Genomic DNA, 21,536 nt, shown 5'->3' on the forward strand with positions numbered 1-21,536 from the left:
TCAAGCAAGTATGGTGTTTTGGAGTTTAGTTTATTGGTTTATCAATTCCTAGTTCAAGTTTTGATTTCCTTTGGTATTGGTTCCAGCCTAACCTCTGATCATTGAGTCGGCTTTTAAGTTTATCTATACATCGTTTTGAGTAGTATACAAATGACAATCAGTTGTTTGATAAAAAGAATACAGTGCGAATTATAAGTACTAGTAGTCACGCCTTTATTTTAAACGCCAATTTCCAAGTAATCCATGATGATAGATAGTCTTCCAGATGCATGCCCGTAGAACGCCTGATAGAAACAAAAATAAAAGCCAGTTAATCTGCAATGAGGACCTGCTCACCAATCCTCTTCCGCTTTCCTCCTCTGGCGCTCGTAGTTCTCGATGTAACCACCTTCTTCCCCGCTGCAACGACCCTCCTTTTCTTCTCCGGTTCTAGAAATTCGCCATCCTCATCAACGGTATCATCATCTCCCTCTTCCTCTTCGAGCTCTACTAGCCCCTGTATCAACCCCACAGCCCTCCTCCCACCCCCGGCACCCCTTCCATCACAGTTCCCAACCGAACTCTCCACCGTCAACAAACTTTCTCTAAACCTCGCGGCATTTTCAACTTCCTCCTCATGACTCTTCATTTTGTGGAAACTGGCGTGATGGCTGCAACCGTCGCAGTCGAATGAGGTTGTGGCTTTTAAAGGATGTACCATGAACCGTTGGCAGGAGCAGCCGGAAATTAGACTTGACTTTTGAAGACAAGGGCCGCGGGGGATTGGGTATGACATCTTTTTTTTAAAAAAAAAAAAAAAAAATGAAAATAGATTGATTATCAAGTTAGCCATAGGGAGTTTTTCGATTTATGATTTTCTTCTTATCCTTTAAAGTGTAATGGAAGGGAGGGAAAGGACGTACAGTAGTCCAGATAGAATTCTGGGGTAATCCAGCCGGCTGCATTATTACCGGTCGAACCGTCCTCGATTCAGAAAATTGGGTTTGGGTAGTAGTAGTAGTAGTAGTAGCGGTATTACTTGTGGTAATTTTAGCAGAGGTATTCTTTTTAGATCGAATGGGTCGCAAAGGTGGTGAAGGCGATAATTCTATGATTCTTGAGCTTGCTGCTTCCTTTTGTGGCAATATCGACTTTTTGGGATGGCTATGACCGCTGCCACTGCTGTTTGTTTGTCGCCGCTGGTGTGGTTGCTGTGGTTGTTGCTCGTGTGCAGGTGGCGGCGCGTTTTGCTCGGTTGGACTGTTGAGGAGTGCGTTGGTAAGAGATGCAGCGGCGAAGGTTGTTATGGCGCCGAAGATAGACATCGGGAGGGGGGGGGAAGCCAGTTGGTGAGTGTGACGATGATGCCCGTTTTTTTAAAAAAATGATTGGTATTGACTCAGTATTTACTACCTCTTACTGCCTAGGAAGTAAGTATATTAATTAATGCTTGGGGAAGCCTGTGAGAGGGAAAGGTCTGACAGGGGTCATGATGATGGAGCCAATCAAGCTGTAATAAGTCACAACAAGAGGAACACAGAAGTCCCACTAGAAAGTTATAACTACTCTCCTGTACATACAAGAGGCGATTTCCAGATGTTCTTGTTCCCAGACTCTCGTCTTTCACCATGGAATAGCTTCAGGTGGCCCGTCACTAAGCATATGCATTTCTTCATCGCGATCCCGGCCTTCAAACTCGAAGGGTGCCACCACCCTTGAATCCTGTACAAACCGCCGCGCCCACAGTTCTCCCCATTTCGACTCGGATCCCATCCCATAAAACAGTTCTTCCCTAAAATACCACCCATCATACCTCTCTGCCACTAAAACTTTCTCTCCACCGATCGTCAACCATATGTCCACGAATTGAATCTGTTTGGAGTTCCCCCAAGTGATATCGCAGCGTGCTCTTTGGTACCCACCGCGGTTCCATTCTATCATCTGTAAACCTGGTGGATGTAATAATAATTCCATGCAATCGACAAGCAAGTTTGTGGAATGCATTGAATCTGGACTCTCGTCGTTTTCTAGGTCTAGGCTACTCTTCTCCGTGATACTAAGCCGTTTGATATTTGGCAGACTATCTAGAAAGCCAAAGTCCTGGATAGGTTCACAAAAAACTTTTAGCTTATTCCTTTATTTTTTTTGTTACCAGAGGGGGGGGGGGGGGGAAACAAAAAACGAAATGCTAAAGAATATAGGAAGTACCTTTTGCAGAAACAATCCAAGTTTCGCTATAGAAAGACTTTCAAGGTTTGGAAAAGTGGTCTTCAATATTTGTGACGCAGTCGAGTTAAATGCACACGTCTGGTGCTCCCCACATTCCAACCAAAATCTCTTTACACTTTTGAATTGAAGCCCCGATGCTTCAATAATATAACCCGGGATTGCCATGATAAGCCAAGAAGGAGAACAATATTGCCCCAATCTTGCATAATGGAAATCCCTAACCTCAAGTTCGTCAATCCTATCAAGCATATCCATAGTATGTAAAATATACCAAACGTTCCTGAACACGAACGCTGTCGAAACCAACGACCGTCCAGCCAAAGTTATCGAAAACCTCGATAACCCCCTTTCCCGTCTTTTACCCTTCCATTCCTCCGTAAACCCCATCCAGAAGAACTCAGCCCAGTTACGATTGGATATCCAGCTGTTCCCGCTGACATCAACCCCACCAGAATTTCGTAACTGCATCTGGTTTGTGCCCGAGTTTATAGGCATCAATATACCCATGTCGTGCGGATATTGGATCACTGGGTAATTATACAAGGCGCATTTGACTTTAACCTCCATATCATCAAGCATCGGACAATGCATAAGAATATGGGGAATAAGGTTGAAAGCCCAAGTATGCGTTACTCCGTAGGAGTTTGAATGCCGACCGGGGATATCGATAAGTTGGCAATTTATTCGGACGTTGCGAACGTTGGCGAGTAGATTTACGGGTACTGGGAAAATCGAAGGTAGGTCTCTGTTGAGTCGAGTTATGGTGTCGAAAAGTCTGTCCAGTCTGGTGTCTAATCCCGAATAGATTTTACGAACTGGGTCGGTAATGTGTAGAGTTCTAGAGGTATTGGGGAATACAGTTGCTTACCTGTTAGTACTTCTCCCGCTTTATATATATAATATTATGCTTATAAACGGATACGCGGTATGCATATGTGGGGGTGTAGTTTGCAATTGTATGGCAAATAGAGAAGAAAAAAATGATTGAAGAGGTGAAAAAAGGAAGATTGGTTCGCATCTACGCTTGCAATGAAGGGTATTTATCGTGCAGACTTTGGTAACAAATCCAAGCTTTCGTGTGTTTTCCATCGACGGTTGTAGCTATATTTCGGAAGCTCTCCGATCACTGGGGTTTTGAAGTCCATGGAGGTGAGGATCAGTGTATAACCGGCCGTATACCAGCTTCGACAGGTTCGCAGAAAGGCGAGGCGGTCAGATTGTGTTAATGGCCTGCATATGAGGTGGAGGATGTCAAACGGCAGGAATACTGCGGGTTTCGAGTACTGTGGCGGCATTTTGGCAGGGTTAAGATCTTTTAGCTATATCTACTTGGATCGAATGCAATGCAGGCGGATTTCAAGTCGGATGGGAATGATCACGTATCAATATATATAAGTAGTCTGGAGTTGGGCAACGTTGGCTGGTCCCGATCAGGTCTGAAGCCGTGGAGTCATACCAGCTGCACTGTAGTTCGCATTAGTGGGTCTGGATCGAGCCAATGATGTTTAGGCCTCATCGTTGGCCCAACCTCACACACAACAGGCGGCACATAGCCAGCAGCAGGGGAGTAATGCGGCCTTAACCATGAGTTCTCGTGGGTAATTGGCACACAATTCTAGTAAAAATAATAATATGTACTGTTACATAATAATTTATTCAAAGTCTCTGTTAACCAGCGTCTAACATGAGGTTAATAGAAACAAGTCGTGCTATGCCGTGCTATCAATGAATTAATAAGGATACGTACATGTATCTGTCTAAGTGCCCCATGTACTTACCTGCTATACAATTCCCGGTACTGGGGTTCAAAATATGCATAAGTAAATTGTGTAAATCTCAGAGCATGCATGAGCAGACATCGACTGGATAGTTTGTCGATCGTCTCGCAATTTTGTTCACGCTATCCGATATCATCCTGTACAAGAGCCCACTGACCTCTTCACCCTCGGTTGATCAAGGTTATTCGGCCAAAATTTGGAAACAGATCTTTATCGTCACCATGGATGAAACAGAAAAGCAACCCTTTATACAAAAAATTTGCAACAGCCTCAACCCTTTCGTTGCGGCGCATTCGAAGGTTTGGTGTTGTGAGTATTGGGTGTTCGAGTTCTCCGTTGTAGCTGGAAATTAACAAGCGTCCGATTCCTGGTAAATCAAGTGCGCGAATGAGCCATTCGATGTACAATCCGGGGTGTGATACTTTTTGGTTTAAATTCACAGCGCAAGAGATGGGTTGTTAGTTCAAATTCACGAGCTTTGATTTAATCGATGTAATCGAATATTTGAAATTCGAAATCGAATGCATATCCGGGAGGCCTTAAGGAAGGAACTCACTTTTGTCTTGAGTGCACAAACCAACATAACACTGGATATGGTTCTCGAGCATTCCCTTTTGTCCACCCGGGCCCGACTGGATGTTAATCCCCCTAACTAGCGATCGTCGACGCCAGAGGGAGTCGCACCAAACTAAATAAGCTCCGAGACACTGTCCAATAAACTCTTTCATAGCTGCGATCCTGCCAAATTGGCAGTAGCTATACTGTTGTTGAGTTCCGAAGATCTTCTCGCAAGCTGGAACCCAGACCCAATTGTCCCCTCGAATGTGACTAGGCCACCCCGCACCGATGTAGCACTGAAAAACACGAGTGGCAATCCAGTATTCTAGGAAGGTCTTCATGAACTGCGCATGAGTAAGCCGCCCGAGTACCTGTAAAAAAGGAGATAATTGATCATTTTGATCATTTTGATTCTGCCTGGCCGTGTTGTGCATATAGGTGGTCTTCGTGGTTGTGTCATTGGCGTCCGGCTCCTCAACTTTGATTCCCAGTCCACGTCTCTTTCTGGCAAGAGCTAGTCTGCAGTGGGATGAGAAGAACTCTGCTAGCTTAATATACTTCCTGAGATCCTTACATTGCTCATCAAGAGGTTGATCTTCCATTCTGAACTCTCGAAGAGCCTTTGCAGCAGGGAATCCGGGCTCGACGTAGTCCTCATCCTGCTCAGATTCCATCGCAATCGTCCATGGAACCGGGGCAGCAGAAGAAGGTTTATCTTTCTCCCATCTCCTGTCGCGCCATTTCTGTTGTTCAATCTGGATCTTATCGATGTGATAGATGGTCATGGCTTCATAGCTGTCCTGCTTGACTCTGTTTATGAAGATAGCACATCCTTGTGTTGAGCGGATAGAGGCCCTGATTGAACGACATGTAGATTCCAGGGAGATTATATCGTAGGCAGAACATTCCTCTAGAATGTTGAAAGTGACATCAAGAGGGAGGTTATTTAGCCTCGGACCCGAGTCCAGAAGGGGTGCTAGATGTTGGGGTGCCAGGATAGGACGTTGCAGCTGGGGCTCCATGGTTGCGATTAATATTATGTACGGTAGCGGTTGCTAGATGATAGTTTGGTAGTTTGGTAGCTTGGTAGTACGTCGGATGGTTTGGTGATTTGGTGGCTTGGTGCGTATCGTTACGCAACAGGTCGGTCAGATGTAAACGTTTGAGAGGTGGCAGGATGGGGACGGAGCGGTGGGGTGAAGAGCTTAAGAGATGGTGATGGAGGGCAGTTGAGAACTACGCTCAGCACAGTTGAGGAGTCTGGCGACGAGACAAGTTGGTACAGGATATCCATGAATTCGATAGGAGGTCAGTAACATAATATATTGATTAGTCTAGCGGTCCACACTTCGAACAGGAAACCCTCGCCCAGAGCTCATTGATCAGCTTATATCTAAAAAAAAAGGAAAATGTTATGCATCATCCCAGTACGCCGTATCTATGATATAAGAATTCAACAGGTCCTACGCGAGGAGCCAGTATTGGTATCGTTCGGCTCGACTTTATATACATCTCTCTATAATCTAAATGATCGAAAGAAAAGTCTGAATGGGTCTATTTCTTCTGGGAGCTCTTCTTCTGATTGACTGACTTCTGAGTCTTCATCTAATTTAAAAAGTGTGATCTCTTTCTTTTTTTTTGGCGGGGTTAGCGTCCGAAGAATCCCAATTCTTCTTCCTCTTCTTGCCCGCGATTGCCTCGGGGGAGCTGAGATCTGTCTCGTCCTGCGTTTGAGCGGGACTAGACCCGGGTCCAGCCATCTGCCTTTTTTTTCCCGTCTTATATTTCTTCTTCGGATCTATCTTGATCAACCTGCAGATTTCATGGATACTATCCAACGTGCTATCAAAGTCGATATCCCATAGAAAGCATTCGGGGCCCAAGGGCTCTAGCTTTTGGGGTCCACTAGGATTGGTTTCTGAATGCCAAAGGTCTTTAAACAGATTGTTGAACAGTGTGATGACTGGGCTAACCGACTTTTGACCAAAGCTTTCCATCAAAGGCATGTAAAAATCATTAAACCAAACATATTCCTCCACCAATCGGCATGTATCAAGCATCTCCATGTAGAGTTCCTCCGACTCATTAAAGTCAGCTTGGAGTAATTTTTGATGGCAACCCAGTACCCCAAGTCCATTCTTGAGCATAAAGTTCGTTTCGTAAAGGACTACCTTCACATTATTCTTGGCTTCCATCGCCCATGCAAACTTTTTAAGAAACTCCTTCCCGGAATCGATGATAATTAAATAACGCTCTAATAGGTTCACCATGCCGTGCATGGGATTTGTCATCATATAGTGTCGAGCGTTGTACTGATGTTTCTGGTGCTCCATCACATACTTGACGGCTTTCTTCGTTGGAGAGGAGATAAAAAATTTCTTGAGCTTGTTAGCAGCCCTTTGGAAGGATGGGTCGATATTTTTATCGTCGTCACCCTTCCCGAGGAACATCTCTTTGAGGAAAAGAGATGCCCGCTCGACCCTTCTTTGAGCCATGCGGTACGCGGGGAGGGCGTCTTCTCGGAGCTTGGCCAGATTATCGAGTACCTTCATAGTATGTCGTCTGGCCGCGGAATCCGCCAGGACTAGGTCCTCATCAAAGATCTCGAGTATTGCGGGCGTGATGTAGCGCAGGTTCATAGACTGAAAATCAACCATGACCTCGCTCGAGAGGCGATATCGTGGGGAGGTGGAGGCAGGATGCCATCCACCGACCCCTCCGGCGGCTCCGATGTTTGACGCCCTCGAACAATGTGAGGAAGCAGCGCAGTCGCATTTCTCGGGAGAACCCGAGGTCGTATGTACTTTTAAGCACATGATTCTGAGGTCTAAGGCCTATAAGGTGGTTATGGTAGCGTTGGTAAAAAAGAAGCTTGGAGTTGAAGCTTGAAGCGGGAGGGGGTCAAAAACTTAAAAGGTAGGATGGTGAGAGGAATAGAAGAGAGAGAAGAAGGAAAGGAGAAAGAAGAAGAGAAAATAAGATCTGAAAGAGGAGAGGGCCTAGGGGAAGAGAGAGAAGAGGGAAGTTTCTAAAAACCCATTGCTGAGGTCCACTCCGTTGATCTTTGAATATTTCTGTTGCTGATCCACCCCCAATGGTATTTGAAAAGTGTTGTACGTTGCATTTTCTGCGTTGTGTTGCTGATCTACAGGCCAAAAATGGCAACACAGTGCTGGGAACAGCCAAGAATAGCCCTAACTTTAGACGGCGCAACTAAATAGGCCCTTGAATCGTCAACCCAATTCTGTGTCATGTGACTATCTGATAGCGCAACACACACACAGCACGCCCATTCGATTCATCCCCTCTGCAGCTCTGGATATATCGATATGGATACGAGACTAAGATGACAGTTGCAGAGCAACCTGCCACAATAATTTGTTCTCAGCTGTTGGATTTGAGTTTAGTGTAAGTCTTATAGTATAGTATCAGCTATAATAGTGGTACGAGTCCACTATATGCACCAAGTAGTTCATATTAATATTCATTACTATACAAGTGCAAGCTGTCTTGTTTTTGACAGGAAAAGATTCGGATACTATTCGTTTCTGTATATCCATACGAAGTATCTATGTTTAATTTTCTCACTAGCGATACTCAATTGATCAAGAGTTTTGAGTAAAGGCCGTTAACCGCTGCCCTTTGGAACTCCAGGTGCTCTCAAACTCTCCAGATCCTGGCATTTAATTTCTAAATTTATAGCTTAATTATGCTACGGGTCTCTGCTACAGATATTCTGCGAATATATATATATAGTTCGCCCATTAAATTATATTCTCTAGGGCAACTAGTCGACTAAGTCTCGTTTCAAAAAATCGCAAATTTACGATATATATGCATGGCGCCCATATGTATAGCCACGAATGTACCATGCGCGCAACTGAAGTCGCGGACCACGAGCCCTCGTCTTTATCGATACATCTCGAAGCCACGCCACAAGCTCACGAGGCGCGATGGCTCAGGAGTGAACTTCGGAGATCTAGAGACAACATCAATGTCGATCATAATTTCCTGATCAGTTTATATATATTATTATATATTTTTACGACGAAGATCTTCGAACGACATAAGATTCCCGAGGCGTCGATTGCGTGCTGATCGTGCATATTAACTCTAAAGAATCGGAAACCGCATGTTTATATACTATACGAATGCTATTTAAAGGCATTGTTTTAGACTAGCCTTTCGTCTATAGCTGGCTAAATAGTCGCAGATTATTCTTTTAGCGTATTGAAAGGGTATAAATTCTTTTAAACGACTATATACATTCTGGTATCTTGGGATAATATATACATTCACGATATTTCTACATAGCCTGTTCCTTTAGATATAGGTATTATAGGAAGAGACTAGCGTAATGTTCCTCGGAGCTGTAAAAGTCTCCTTTAAGCAACAACCCTGCGGGCGTCCTGTCCAAGCTTGATGATTGGAGAGTTTCCGTTGGCAATGGCCTTGATAGCAGTGTTGATATAAGAAACAACCTTGGCATTCTCAGAAGTATTGACGATAGAGGCAAGCTTGTATGGGAGCTTGAGGAATGGGGCGAGAACTGGGTACAAGACTCCGACAATATCAACGAGGATATCGCCGTTGATATCGACCGAGTCGACGGAAGCCTGGAAGCGCTTGACGAAGAGGTCAATGGAAGCACCGAGCTTAGCATCGGCAGTAATCAAGGCAGAGAGACCCTTGACCTTGATATTGGCCTTCTGGGTGACACCCTTGAAGGTGATAGTAAGCTGGGCCTCGCCATCGACGTTGGCGATAGCATCAACAAGGAGACCGTTGGGGCCATTGCCAAGGTTGACGTAGGTGGCCTTAACAACTGGCTTGACGATATCATTGACGGTGATTTCAATGTCGCTGTTGACAACAAACTTCTTGCCCTTGACCTTGGCCAAAGTCTCTGGGAGCTTCTGGTCGATCTGGCCCTGAACAAAGGAAGTGAAAGAACCTGGACCGCTGAAGAAGTAGAAATCGAAGTCACGACCAGCTTCAAGGATCTTTGCTGGTGCGAGCAAAACGCCAACCTGACCAGCTGGGTTCTTGGAGTTGAGAGAGAAGCCGGTTTTCCATGGGGCAACTCCGATGTCAACGTTGACGGTGCTCTGAGAGCCGCCTTCTGGCTTGAAGTTAAGCTTGAAGCTGCTCTGGACGGGAACCCAGCCGTTGGCCTCAATGGCATACTTTTGAGAGACAGCGTTGGGGCCAACTTTGAAGGTCGCTGGTGGGCTGACGTTCATGTGCTGGTTGTCGGTACCAGTGACGGTCAATTGTTGCGACCAGTGGTTGTAAACATAGACCTCGGCAGAGGTGCCCAGACCGCGAGGCTCGACCTCTGCGAATGTTTCTGGTCTTGGGGCTGGAACAAGGGCGTTCGCAGCCGCCAGGAGTGGGAGAAGGCGGATCAATGACTGCATTGTGAGAGACAAATCCGAATAAAGAGACCGTTCAAAACGATGGAAAATATTATTCAAACAGTTGTTTTGCCTTGCTTTAGATGATGTTATGGTCCGCTCCTGGCTTGTGGATGGGGATGCAAAAAGATCAGCTCTACGGGCACTTCACTACATACTTATATATTTCCTTTCCACGTTCTGAAAGATCAGCTTTCGCACCTCCCGAAATTAGATTGGCAGAAGCTCGTATAGAAATCGAGCTCAATGATTTCGTATTTTGAGCGTTAGGAGGCCTCTACAGCGCTGTCAATCTTGGCTTGGCTCGATCGCAAACAAGTAGGTAAAAAAAGCCCCCGCCACGTGCACCGATGTGACTTAAACAGACGGGTGCTATTGGCTTGGTACTCTTGTCTACCCCGCATCATAGTGATGGAGAAAGTCACTATCATTGACTGTAAAGAGAAATTGAGGCCCTAGCTACGGGCATGGTTTCCCTGGTTGTCGGGAAAGTACTGGCCTAGACCAGTTAGCGTTGAAGATAATTGATTCTGGCCGCGGCTGGTGTAGTAGACTGAAGCTGACAGAGCATCTAGTCTCGTATATGATCTTCGATCTGCTAACCTCCAACTTAACCGAAATATTGCAGCTTGTCTACAACACCATAATTAAGATTATATTTTAAAATCGATCACCCGGATCTGTTTACGCTTGCAGCCGACAATGAATCGACGTCGTCTGATTTCCTGGTTTTGCGTGAGTAGAATGTAGATACCTTTGAAGACCAGCAAGCTGGCCGAGTTTTGCGGGGAAACCCACTAGTCATCTGGTACTCGCAAGCTGTCGAGAGGCCGTGTGAGACTCCGACCAGGTCCAGGGTAGTCATGGAAGGCCATCCGGTGCCAGAAGAGGAAGGCGGCCTGATCGAGGTAGTGTTGCAAAATGTGTGTTGTTCAGGCAGACGAGACTCGATATCAACAGGCCGGTCCATGCATAAAGAAACCAGCCCATGTTAGGCTTGGATTGGGACCGTGGTGACGATGAGCGATTTGATGCTATAAAATCTTCAACGGACAGGCCATCCTAGCTTTATATGAGAAATTCAGACAAGTATTCGATTATAATTAATCGACCTTGAATTTAACTTCATACCGTTGAATTACAATTACGTTAACTCAGTAAACTTACACATCATACAGTAGCGTGGGATATATATCAAGAACAATTGATCGGAAATTTAAATATATTTGATCATGACACTATCTAGGAATGTCCACATAAATTCAATCTGTCGTAACCAAGGTTGACTACGTGATGCCTAGGGGGCAAAATCTAGCCTCTTGCCCTCACAAATTGGCCGATTGGCATGCCACCTTACAAGGACCGGGTCCTAGGCGGGAACAAGCGACTTTGACGAAACTTTATACCTCGGGAAGGTCAATCTTCAACTATGGAAATCCCATGACTGCTGACTTCACATAACTATCCCAGCAGCGCGTAGCTATAAAAGGTGCCTAGTTAACCCTGTAACAATTTTCGAACTGATAAACTCGAATCTATCACCGCTCCTGACGATATCCACGTGCACGTGGCCTCAAAATGATCTTCATTGACCTAACTATTCAGGATAGAGTACAAAAGATAATTTGTAAACATATTTCGCCATCTGCATAAAGCATGCATGGCGAAAGTAAATTATTAAACGTCTCGAGATATCGAGCTTTAGGAGACTAAAGCCACGAAATTCGAGTTCCTGTGTCCCGTTGGGAGATGATACTAGGAATGAGCATGCGAAAAATCTAAACCCGTTTGATTTAGACAATAAGCCTAAATCTAGCTTACAAAGCGAACGATATAATCTCTCGAACTAGATTGATCGATAAATAGGCCCGTCATTACTTCTAGCAACCACATAACCCATATTCTACACCAATTACGTGATGTGGCGTGCTCCCCCAGCATCTGATTTCAATTCATATCATACACATTCAGGATGTATTTCAGGTAGACTTGCATTTCTCCTTGGCACCTCGAGACTAGCACCTAGCTAATTTCTTAACAGGGCTAACCGAAATATTCATGCGAATGCTCTAATATCTCATACATACTAAGTATGTATATTTGTAAACGTTTTCGTTACTGATCCTATAAGACTGGGACTGGTGTGATTGAAATCTAGGCTTTACTCAACGGCCTAAAAAGTGCTGGTTCGATTGCTCAAACCCCTAGATTTTAATATGACAGTAATACTCTCTCTATTAGTGGAAAATCGAAAGGATGATTATACGGGTTAACCGTTGTAAATTTAAAGATACTAGCACAAATAAAGTCGAAAAAAGTCATGAATTCGAAGAGGCTCAGAGCTCAAAAAAAGAAGGAATCAGTGGACTAAATATATTTAATGACATTCCAATGTGCTGGGATGATTTTGAGCCTGAATATGGCGTCTCTATACCATTACCTCTAGATCATAAGATCGAGGATGCGGCCAGAGCTTGAAGTAATGCGTTCTTTCAATATTTACCCCAGTCTTCTGAAGTTCCTTGTCAATCTTTCGGACGATATATTTTAGAAGACTCCTGAGAGTCATATCACCAAGGTGAGAAGGAAAAATCGTCAATTTTTGGAAGTTTTTAAAGCGTCCTGAGGATGTGAGCTGGTTGACCCAAATGTTGAGAAACGATGTTCTTAGATCGCTATCGACGTGGGATTTAGAGACCGAAACGTCTTCACCCGGAAGTTTTAGATCTTGCGCGAGAGTTCCACGAAAAGGTAGAAGAAAATGTTCATCTAAGATGAAGCTCTCCGTAATATCAATCTCGCCCCATGATTCCGGTATATCCTTCATGGAAACCAAAATGCCTCCATCCCGCAGGCCCTCTGATAAACGCTGCGGATCCCAGGCCATGCTGTATTTCTCGATAACTCTATTGCGAACCGCACAGCAAAAGGCGAAGCGCCCGGAAGTTTCGCCGACCGCCCGATGTATGGCAACGGCATTCTGCCATGCAGATTGAAAGCGGACATACCGGCTTCTTTGCAAACGTGAAGATTCGCGGATAATATCTCCCCATAAAGGAAGTACACAGCTCGCAATGACCTGATAGGTGAAGTCGTCGGAGAGATACTCGAGGATCTGCGTGTGAAGTTCGGTGGGCAAGCTGCAGATGCTAACTTTCGGGTTCATTGCACTATATATCCGGACGTCCAAGCCGGGGGTCAACGGGTTTGATCAATCCGGTAAAACTTTAAATCCACGGCGCGCGAGTTAGCACTTGTAGCCGACGGGTTATACAATACAATGAGAATAACAACTTGGTAGGGTTTATACAGGATGAATGCAAATGTGATTTCATGTAAAAATATACCGATTATGAGTTATCTAGGCCAATGCAAAGCTTCGACATTCGACGAGCGATGATTATTACGCAATATCGCCGGTACCCGAGAGGCCCCTGATTCCGAATCTCGATTCTCACTGCAGCCGCAGGATTCGGTTCCTGCCAGCTGGTGCTAGCTGGTTCTCGGCAGCCTTGAAAAATATCACGAGCTCAACGCAAGAAGTTTCATAAATCATCATTCTCGCGAGGAGAGTTATACGTTGCAACAGATAGCACCCGGACGACAAAAGAGATACATATTAATATTGAAATGGAAATTTAGGCCGATTTTAGGGTTCCCTCCGTTTGAGTGTTTCGCTACACATACTTGTACATACACATGTGACTTCTAGTAGGCCCAATGCAGTGACCGGGAGGGTGCAATGAGGAAAATGTAGCTCTTCCTCACCACCAAACCTCAGGATCTCTAATATCAACAGCCCTTCGACCGCTTCGTACTTTTCCTTTTTTATGACCTACATGCACCTAGGTTTTAGAACAAGTGTCGACATGTCGTAAGTCTCAGCCAGGATAGTCAATTATATTAACCCAGTACATGTAGACAATTGTATTGATACATGCATGTACATACATACATACACTAACCACGAAATTGATATTATACCTTGTGAAATCTAATGCCTCAGGTTTTAGATTTCATCTGCGATTTGACACCCTCAGAGCCTAGTCTCAGAGCCTACCTCTAGACTTCAATCTAAAAAGTGCAAATACTAGATTACCGGTAATTTTGGTATAAAAAGAGTAGCGCAACAATCGTTAAACTTGAAGGGCCAGTATTCATGAATCGAATTAGATCACATGACTTTCTTTTCTCTCTCCAGAACCTTCCCTTCCATTTCAATGTCCAGCTCTCGGCCCAACCCCACGGGGAGCGCAGAGCCCTACCCTAAAGATTCCCTCGGAGAGTGCAATAAATAACCTCACTCTAAAGATTCCCTCGGGGAGGGCAATAAATTTAACATTAGGTATATAAATCTCCTCTTCCCTCACTATGCCTCTCCCGCACCACCCCACCACCCCACCACGTGCACGGCTTCCTCTCGCCGAAACATTCAAACGCGATAGATAGCAACCTGTCTTTTCAACTTTGCTTTCTTCCTCCACCACCATCCCAAAAGCTTAAAGACCTAAAGTCTCAACCCTATTTCAAGCATTTCCTAGCCTTCCAAGCTTTTTCAACTCTCTACCATCCGATTCCTTTCATTAAAAACGTATTCAGCTTTCAACATGACGAAGCAATCCAAACTTGAGGAGTTCATCCAAAATATCTCCTTCCCCACGCCTGCTGTGGAGATCAATGGAGATTCAGCCTTGGATCTAATTTCCGAGTACTTGCCCCTGGTGGAAGGAATATTTAACGCTTTCAAGAATCAGATCAACTTGATGTCCAGCCGGGTGACAGCTGTAGGAGCCGGTGCCCTTACAAACTTTCAACGTCATAACCATTCCCAAGAGAAAATTCTATCTAAAGCCTTGTCATGGATTGATCGTGCCGTGACAGCCAAAAACAGGCTTTTCAGGCTGCATATGAAAGCCATTGAGATAGAAAGCTTTATAACCCGGCTTTTAGACTGCCTTCAGACTGAGGATATTATTGACATTGACAATGATATTTGTAAGCTCTCCCTTTCACCAAGTTAAGAAGTCGGCTCATAACCCAGACACAGCATACTAACAATTGAAATAGTGGGACGACGTTTCATTTCCGCCAACGAGGATGACTTGCAAACGGTAAACGACATCATCAAGTTCCTCACCTGGAAGCAAAGATTCGGCGAGCTCCAAGCCGCTTTCACCAAGGGATATAAGATGTTGGATGAACATCTCCAATACCTCCGCGATCAGCAAAAGTCCCTCGAGCAGGCTTGTGCCACCGTCAAATCAACATTCCGAACCATCCCACAAGCCGACCCGATGCTGGCCACCCATGGCCAGTTTATTCCATGGGTTGGCCCGAAGGCCTCTGAGGATGCACCTATTGCCGTGGCCAGACACCAGTCGGCCAAAATCATGGGCACACCAGCATACAAGACAAAGAGAAAGACCGGTTGCTTGTCGAATGCCGATACCCAGAATGCCACAGGGAAAGGTAGCTATACCAACCCTCTTATCACGAAAGGGGGTATAGCACCCCCAGAACAGTTCGAGGATAGCGCCCTAGCGTATGGCCAGAATTTAGACTCCCAAAACATGCAAGATGCCTGGGCTTTAGCCGCTAGAGGGCTTATGTCACAGGAAGACCATTTGAGGGGACAAGAGGGACATATACTCCCACAGCTCCCCGACCAGAGCCAGGCTCCAGATGCATACGAATTGGACCCGGCCCTTGGCCCTCCATACAACTATTTTCAACCGGCGTTTGGAGCCCCTCCCTACAGTAACGCTTTCGACACCGGCCAGGCAGCAGGTGCCCCGCCGAATCAGATCGGCGAACAAGGGTTCCACGACGGCTATGGGCTCGCGTTCCCAAGTTTGTACGAATCATTTTGCCTTACCCTTCAAACGGGCTGGACTCAACCCACGGCGTCCACATCCGGGGTTCCCATCAAAAATACTGCCGAGACCCAGGCAATGGCCGACTTCCAACCGTTTGGTGTAGACTTACTCGATTACAACCCCGAAGCCGTTTTTAACACTCCTTTCGCTGCGCCTATTCAACCCTTCCCTGATGCTGCTCTATACGCCACCCCTGTGGACACTATCGCCCAACACACGATTGGGCCAGATCACCAGGTGGTTCCAATGGGTGGAGCAAATTCTCAAGTTGGGTTCAGCCAGGTAGTTGCCCCGGATAGTAATGCTTCCACTATCCCGTACAAAAACGCTAGTTGGCCACAGATGCCCTTAGATACACCACAAATTGCCCAACCCCAGCAAGCTGGTCCGTATCTCACAGGCGGGCTCGACATAACTGCCGATGCCCCGTTTGAGAACTATATCTGGCCGATTCCGGGGCCTGATATGTACTACAATCAATTCGGTGCTCAGGAAGAATCCGGGACTCAGCATCAGTTCAGTCAGGATCTTTCCCCTGGGACCAACGCTTTCTTTGGTGTCGTCCCCCAACCCACCATGGAAATGGCTACACCCAAAAGCCTTGCTGGGGCCGACGCTATCCATACTATTGAGCAACCACTAGTTGAGTATGAAGCCGCGGATGACCAGGCACCCGACCCAGGGGCGGACCTCGAATCTGCTTTGCTCTGGAGCTTTCCCTGGCTCAAGTGAGAGGTAGTTACTCCCGACTCCTATGCGCTAATGCTTGTATACTATTTCTTCTCCTTATCAAAACAGCTTTTTTTTAGAAAAAAAACCTGTATCAAGAAATCATTTGTAGCTATCAAAGGAACAATCAGTTTTTCGACATGACAAACTTTCCCCTAATACATTCCGATATTGATCCCCATATGATCTTATCAATAGCGTGGGAACTTAGTCTAGGTAGTCCACAGGCCCAAATCTAGTACTAACAGTACAAGCCTTTGCCAATTTTCTTGACAAAGTGTAAAGAACTATCAAATAACTTATGATAGGAGGCTGCGTAGGAAGCTTGAACGCATCTAAGAGGTAACATTCGAATATTTCATGACATATGTATGCAGTCTAAATTTGCCGCCCGTCACAAAGATTACGAAATCAATTTCGAATTCAAGAGCTGACTTTGCCGAAGCTGAAGAAATCCTGCAGCCTAACGAACCAAAACTTGCACGCGTGGGTCTTTCCACAGCGAGCACAGCTGCCATGCACATGCGCACAAGCATATACCTACCAGCCATACTGGAGCCCTACGAGAAATACACTTAAAGGTTCTTAGGATCTTAGAATACTTTTGACCATAGAAAACTTCCACCGGATTACTGATCGCAATCGAGAGTGCATTGGCTACGCGCGTAACTTTACGAGATTGGTTTGTGACATGCAGCATGCAGTACACGTACGTACATGCCATCTATGGGTAGGCGCTTCAACACAGATATCGGTATTAACTTTGGTTTTCCATGCCTCTGATTGGCTAGAATCCGAAGCCTTTGCCAAAAATGGATCTTTCCTAAAAAGGGAATTCCGGCAAACAGCTTGTTCAACACAAAACGTCTGGATAAATGATTGTAGGCATAAGTCAAGGGACAAGACAAGGGCATGGCAATATGGGAAACTAGAATTGGAGGACCCTTGGGCTCCAGGTTAAATTTCAAGAGAGGCTCATAGGCAAATGACAAGAGCCCGCAGGCGATTGGATGGGATACCGTTGCAATTGTTAGCCAATATCGTTTCAGAAGGAAAACAATCGCTTCACGGCTATACACTTCACAAAACATATTTCATCAAACCAACAAAGAATTTACAAAATCGACTCGCCCAACCTCAGATTTGCCTCGAAAAGCCTGAAAAAGGGCTTAATCAAATTGCAGGGTGCTTTTATAAATTTTTATGGAGATATCACCATCTCCGCAGAGAGCGCATCAGAGAGCGCACTCTTTACTCTTTACCGACTCGTCAAGCCCCAATCAGTCAAACCAACCCCCCTTGACCAATTTCGCGTCAAATGACTTGATTTTCGGGTCATTGGAATGCTCAGGACCCCGCGCACACTTTGAGCCAAGTTTTATAAGCTCCGCAGATTGCGCAAAACCCATTTTAATGTCCAAAATAGACACGTGACCTGTTGCATACTGTTGCATAGTGACGGTATAATGCGTTGTTGCGCAACACGTTGACACTCTCGACGACTACGTGGCAAATTTAAACCCACCCTCAGCCAAGCAGTTGCACCAAATGGTGTCAAATTTCTATTTCTACAGGATAATCAAGAATTATACATGATATCTAGTCTCGAATATCACATGCTTTCAGTCACCTGAAATTATAGCTTTATAGCCTCGAGACCAGCTACTTTAGTACTAGCTAGCTGCGTAGATAGGCATGCCAGACATTGCATACAAATACGATCGCACCGGATATCACCAGATATCGATATCGCGAGATCTCGACACATTTACATCGAACAACAGACCATATAATAGGCCTATAGCTGGCCACTGCAACCTGATACACAAGAGTGGCCTAGAAGGCGTCCTAGAAAAAAAAAAGCCAGGCCTATGCCCGTATTGCAAGCTCCATGATGAAGTATACTTGTATCAGTTGATTAGGCGAACATACGAACTGTGTATTCGTCATTTATTTTACAGTAGTTAGGTAATTGACTGTTAAGCCAAGCTGACCTTGGGGATTTGATTCCTCGATATAGTAGGGACACCAACCGGAGGGCAAAGACCCAAATCTGGGGAGACGATTGGGAACCCGATCTTCCAGCCGGCCAGACGATCTCATGATAATAGTCTGCATACCAGCTGGTTGAATATAGTGTTCACCGAATTCATGAATGGATGTACATGTATTTCCATATAAATGTACACTTTTCTCATAAACCAGGCCTAGGGATCCACCGCATATGTACACAAACTTTGTAGTAGTTCAAAGATGGATGGAAAGATATCGGAGATTCAATGCTCGAGTATAAGGTACTAATGCGCTATCTTGCAATGGCTTCCGGAATTAGTTACACGTATATGGATGCTAGGACTGCCTCGTTCCCCCGACATCACAAAAGGGATTTATGACGAATGGCCATACATATATAATATACTAGTGTACGAGTATAGATCAAGGCAGAATGAAAGGCAGATTTTGCAAATTTTGTAGGTTTGAAACCTTCGTAGACAGCTTCCCTATACACCAGAGCGTGGAAGCGAACTAGGAGACGGAATCTTTCTATTCCGGATAAAGCCATTCAATTAACCATAGATATAAGCTTATAATTAATAAGCTTCTCATTATCTCGGATGTGGGTTGCTCCGGACGCTTAGGGTTTCTCTTTCAACAGCATGCAGCATCGCTCGGTTATTATAGCCATACCGCATGGGGGTTTACCAGGTTAACTCTCCGACAGCACACCACCCCACCCTGCATATCTAGTCAATTTGAATACAATAGAATTGAATCGATACTAAGCGGTAACGTTGTAGGATTTGTTCTGTTGCTCCGAAATTAACCCTACAAATATGCCTATTTATGGGGTCAATATTCGATCGGCACGCGTATACGTGCTTCAGGCATTTCATGTCTGTAATGGGTTCGAGTGTCCGCACGACCTATCAGTACCTAATAACAATCATAAGTAACGCCCGATTAAATTCTATACCGTGAGTTTGCAAGCTTGTGCATGCTAGGCAGCCCAGTGCAGAATGTCCATTTTTCCCTCTATGACGTCTATAACTAGAAACAAAGCCATAGTATATTAATAAACGATATAATTCTTATAAGCCAATTGCAAAGGTACGTCGATGCAGTAATTGATTAATACAAAAGTCTCAATTCAAGGGTATAGTTATCAAACATCGCAGAATCATGTCGGTCAAATACGAAGACACGGGTTCCGAAGTCTCGTTTCGGACCCAGGTTTAGCCAAGATTGTCTGCCTTCGGGATTCTGCGGTACAAGGATTATATTTTCCCAATGCTGGTCATGCCGGGAAGATACGAGGTCGTTCAACCCAGCGTTTCAGAATAAAAAAATACAGAAGATTCTAGCATCTGCAGAATTTGGGATCGTAGCTCCCGGTATAATCTTTCTAGTATATTCTAGTGTATCGGTTTCCGGACGGCCCTCAGGATTTTCACTTTTGTCTGAAGGTCTTTCTCTATTACTTAGCTAACACTACTAGATATAAGTAAACCGTTAACAAGTGAGTCAAACTTCAAATACATTTCTATATATATAAATTTAAAATGCAATCACGCCCTCAAATATACCGTCTATCTAAAATTCATACGATAGCTCTGGTCTCGGAACCCCAATAACCGACTTCGCGACCAATCGAAACCTTTCCCGTTGACGCAAATCCGAAGAGCGGCGAACGATCATACCACCACCTTTTCTGGTGGCAGACTTTTTTTTTTTGGTAAATAGCCTAATATCAAATAGAGGCTCTACTATGTAACACCCTTTAGACGCCACGCCACGAGTTGTGGTCGGTAAATATCGCTTACGAATGATAGTGCTCCTGAAAGCTTGACCCGACAAGGTGGTCGTATTCGGATATTTATGCTAGTCAAAACCACATCAACTGCCTCAATACACGGTTGAGAGCTCAGAAAATCCCCATATTTTCCCATTTTAAGGCCTTTCGTTGTTTCTTAGGTGGTATGCTAGACAAGGATAGCACGGACCAATGAGTGGACTTTGAGTTTATATTGAGCAGGGCTACCCCGCCTTGCAGGCGGATGCATATTCCGAAAGCAATACGGGGTGGATTCCCACAACATGTTTTATGGTATGATGTAGGGCACGTCGAATCATTGTAACCTCGGCCTCGGAGGGACATCTCCCTTAGACTAATAGTATAGTTATAGGTTGTAACCCTAGTTAGAAAACGGATGTTTCTCTCTCTCTCTCAATTTTCGTTAAGTAAGAAAATCTCAAGCTCACGGCCACTAGATGCGCAATCACGATACATAGCTGATGATAGCTAGTAGAATTTACTCTCACCCAGGTCAAGTTCCACGATATATTGATCAATGAGCTATTAATGCTACATGAATCAACAATACTTATATGGGTATATACACTGGTGCCGAGCCGTCGGGGGGCCATTCAATCAGCTATCAATTGCTTAGTCCAATTGTGGACAAACTACACGATCGAGTAACAAGGGCATAGCTAGCAAGTTTAGGCTTTGGTAACCGAGTCCTTGTGATCTTAGCAACGATATGGCATAACATTATGCTCCCCAAAGAATATCAACGGGGAGATACTTCACCCCTTCCGTCAGAGCCCCATAAATCAAGGTACCCGAAAAGTACCCGAAACGATGCTAAATGGGATTTATCGGCAGCGATATTCTTCTACCACGTTTCGGAATATTCCCTACCTAATCTCTAACCTAAAGAAACCCTTGGGGTATGTAGATAAGCCCAACTTCGTACCTTAGCCTTGCGGCTTGAGAAGGTGCCCCGATAAGGCCATGATAGCACGTATTCATTACAAGATGCCATGAGACATCAATCAAGGAAGCTCAACGCACAAGTGCACGTAGGCAGTGATTGTACAGCAATTGATGTAACCATAATCGCCAGAGGTCTTTAGTTCTAAAACGAAGGCCGAAGACAAAAATCGGTTAAAAAAACGAATCTGCAGAG

At 44.9% G+C, this 21,536-nt stretch overlaps 7 protein-coding genes across 7 annotated transcripts; 1 reads left to right on the top strand and 6 right to left on the bottom strand.

Moving 5' to 3' along the window:
* Positions 1 to 310: 310 nt before the first annotated feature.
* On the bottom strand, positions 311 to 1,304 carry AOL_s00173g281 (uncharacterized protein; the record flags this gene model as incomplete). Its single annotated transcript, XM_011128023.1, has 2 exons — positions 311 to 775; positions 903 to 1,304. 2 exons carry the CDS (start codon positions 1,302 to 1,304, stop codon positions 311 to 313), a joined length of 867 nt encoding a protein of 288 aa, XP_011126325.1.
* Positions 1,305 to 1,602: 298 nt separating this feature from the next.
* AOL_s00173g282 (uncharacterized protein) lies at positions 1,603 to 3,503 on the bottom strand (the record flags this gene model as incomplete). Its single annotated transcript, XM_011128024.1, has 3 exons — positions 1,603 to 2,079; positions 2,188 to 3,046; positions 3,262 to 3,503. 3 exons carry the CDS (start codon positions 3,501 to 3,503, stop codon positions 1,603 to 1,605), a joined length of 1,578 nt encoding a protein of 525 aa, XP_011126326.1.
* Positions 3,504 to 4,525: 1,022 nt separating this feature from the next.
* AOL_s00173g283 (uncharacterized protein) lies at positions 4,526 to 5,566 on the bottom strand (the record flags this gene model as incomplete). The annotated part of the gene is made up of 1 exon (XM_011128025.1): positions 4,526 to 5,566. One exon carries the CDS (start codon positions 5,564 to 5,566, stop codon positions 4,526 to 4,528), a length of 1,041 nt encoding a protein of 346 aa, XP_011126327.1.
* Positions 5,567 to 6,154: 588 nt separating this feature from the next.
* AOL_s00173g284 (uncharacterized protein) lies at positions 6,155 to 7,360 on the bottom strand (the record flags this gene model as incomplete). The annotated part of the gene is made up of 1 exon (XM_011128026.1): positions 6,155 to 7,360. One exon carries the CDS (start codon positions 7,358 to 7,360, stop codon positions 6,155 to 6,157), a length of 1,206 nt encoding a protein of 401 aa, XP_011126328.1.
* Positions 7,361 to 8,929: 1,569 nt separating this feature from the next.
* On the bottom strand, positions 8,930 to 9,964 carry AOL_s00173g285 (uncharacterized protein; the record flags this gene model as incomplete). Its single annotated transcript, XM_011128027.1, has 1 exon — positions 8,930 to 9,964. The coding sequence occupies one exon, from the start codon at positions 9,962 to 9,964 to the stop codon at positions 8,930 to 8,932; it is 1,035 nt and encodes a 344-aa protein (XP_011126329.1).
* A 2,425-nt stretch (positions 9,965 to 12,389) lies between these two features.
* On the bottom strand, positions 12,390 to 13,127 carry AOL_s00173g286 (uncharacterized protein; the record flags this gene model as incomplete). The annotated part of the gene is made up of 1 exon (XM_011128028.1): positions 12,390 to 13,127. One exon carries the CDS (start codon positions 13,125 to 13,127, stop codon positions 12,390 to 12,392), a length of 738 nt encoding a protein of 245 aa, XP_011126330.1.
* Positions 13,128 to 14,568: 1,441 nt separating this feature from the next.
* On the top strand, positions 14,569 to 16,569 carry AOL_s00173g287 (uncharacterized protein; the record flags this gene model as incomplete). The annotated part of the gene is made up of 2 exons (XM_011128029.1): positions 14,569 to 14,956; positions 15,029 to 16,569. 2 exons carry the CDS (start codon positions 14,569 to 14,571, stop codon positions 16,567 to 16,569), a joined length of 1,929 nt encoding a protein of 642 aa, XP_011126331.1.
* Between the last annotated feature and the right edge of the window lie 4,967 nt (positions 16,570 to 21,536).

The sequence above is a fragment of the Orbilia oligospora genome (assembly GCF_000225545.1).
Source record: "Orbilia oligospora ATCC 24927 unplaced genomic scaffold scaffold00173, whole genome shotgun sequence".
Classification (NCBI taxonomy): domain Eukaryota; kingdom Fungi; phylum Ascomycota; class Orbiliomycetes; order Orbiliales; family Orbiliaceae; genus Orbilia; species Orbilia oligospora.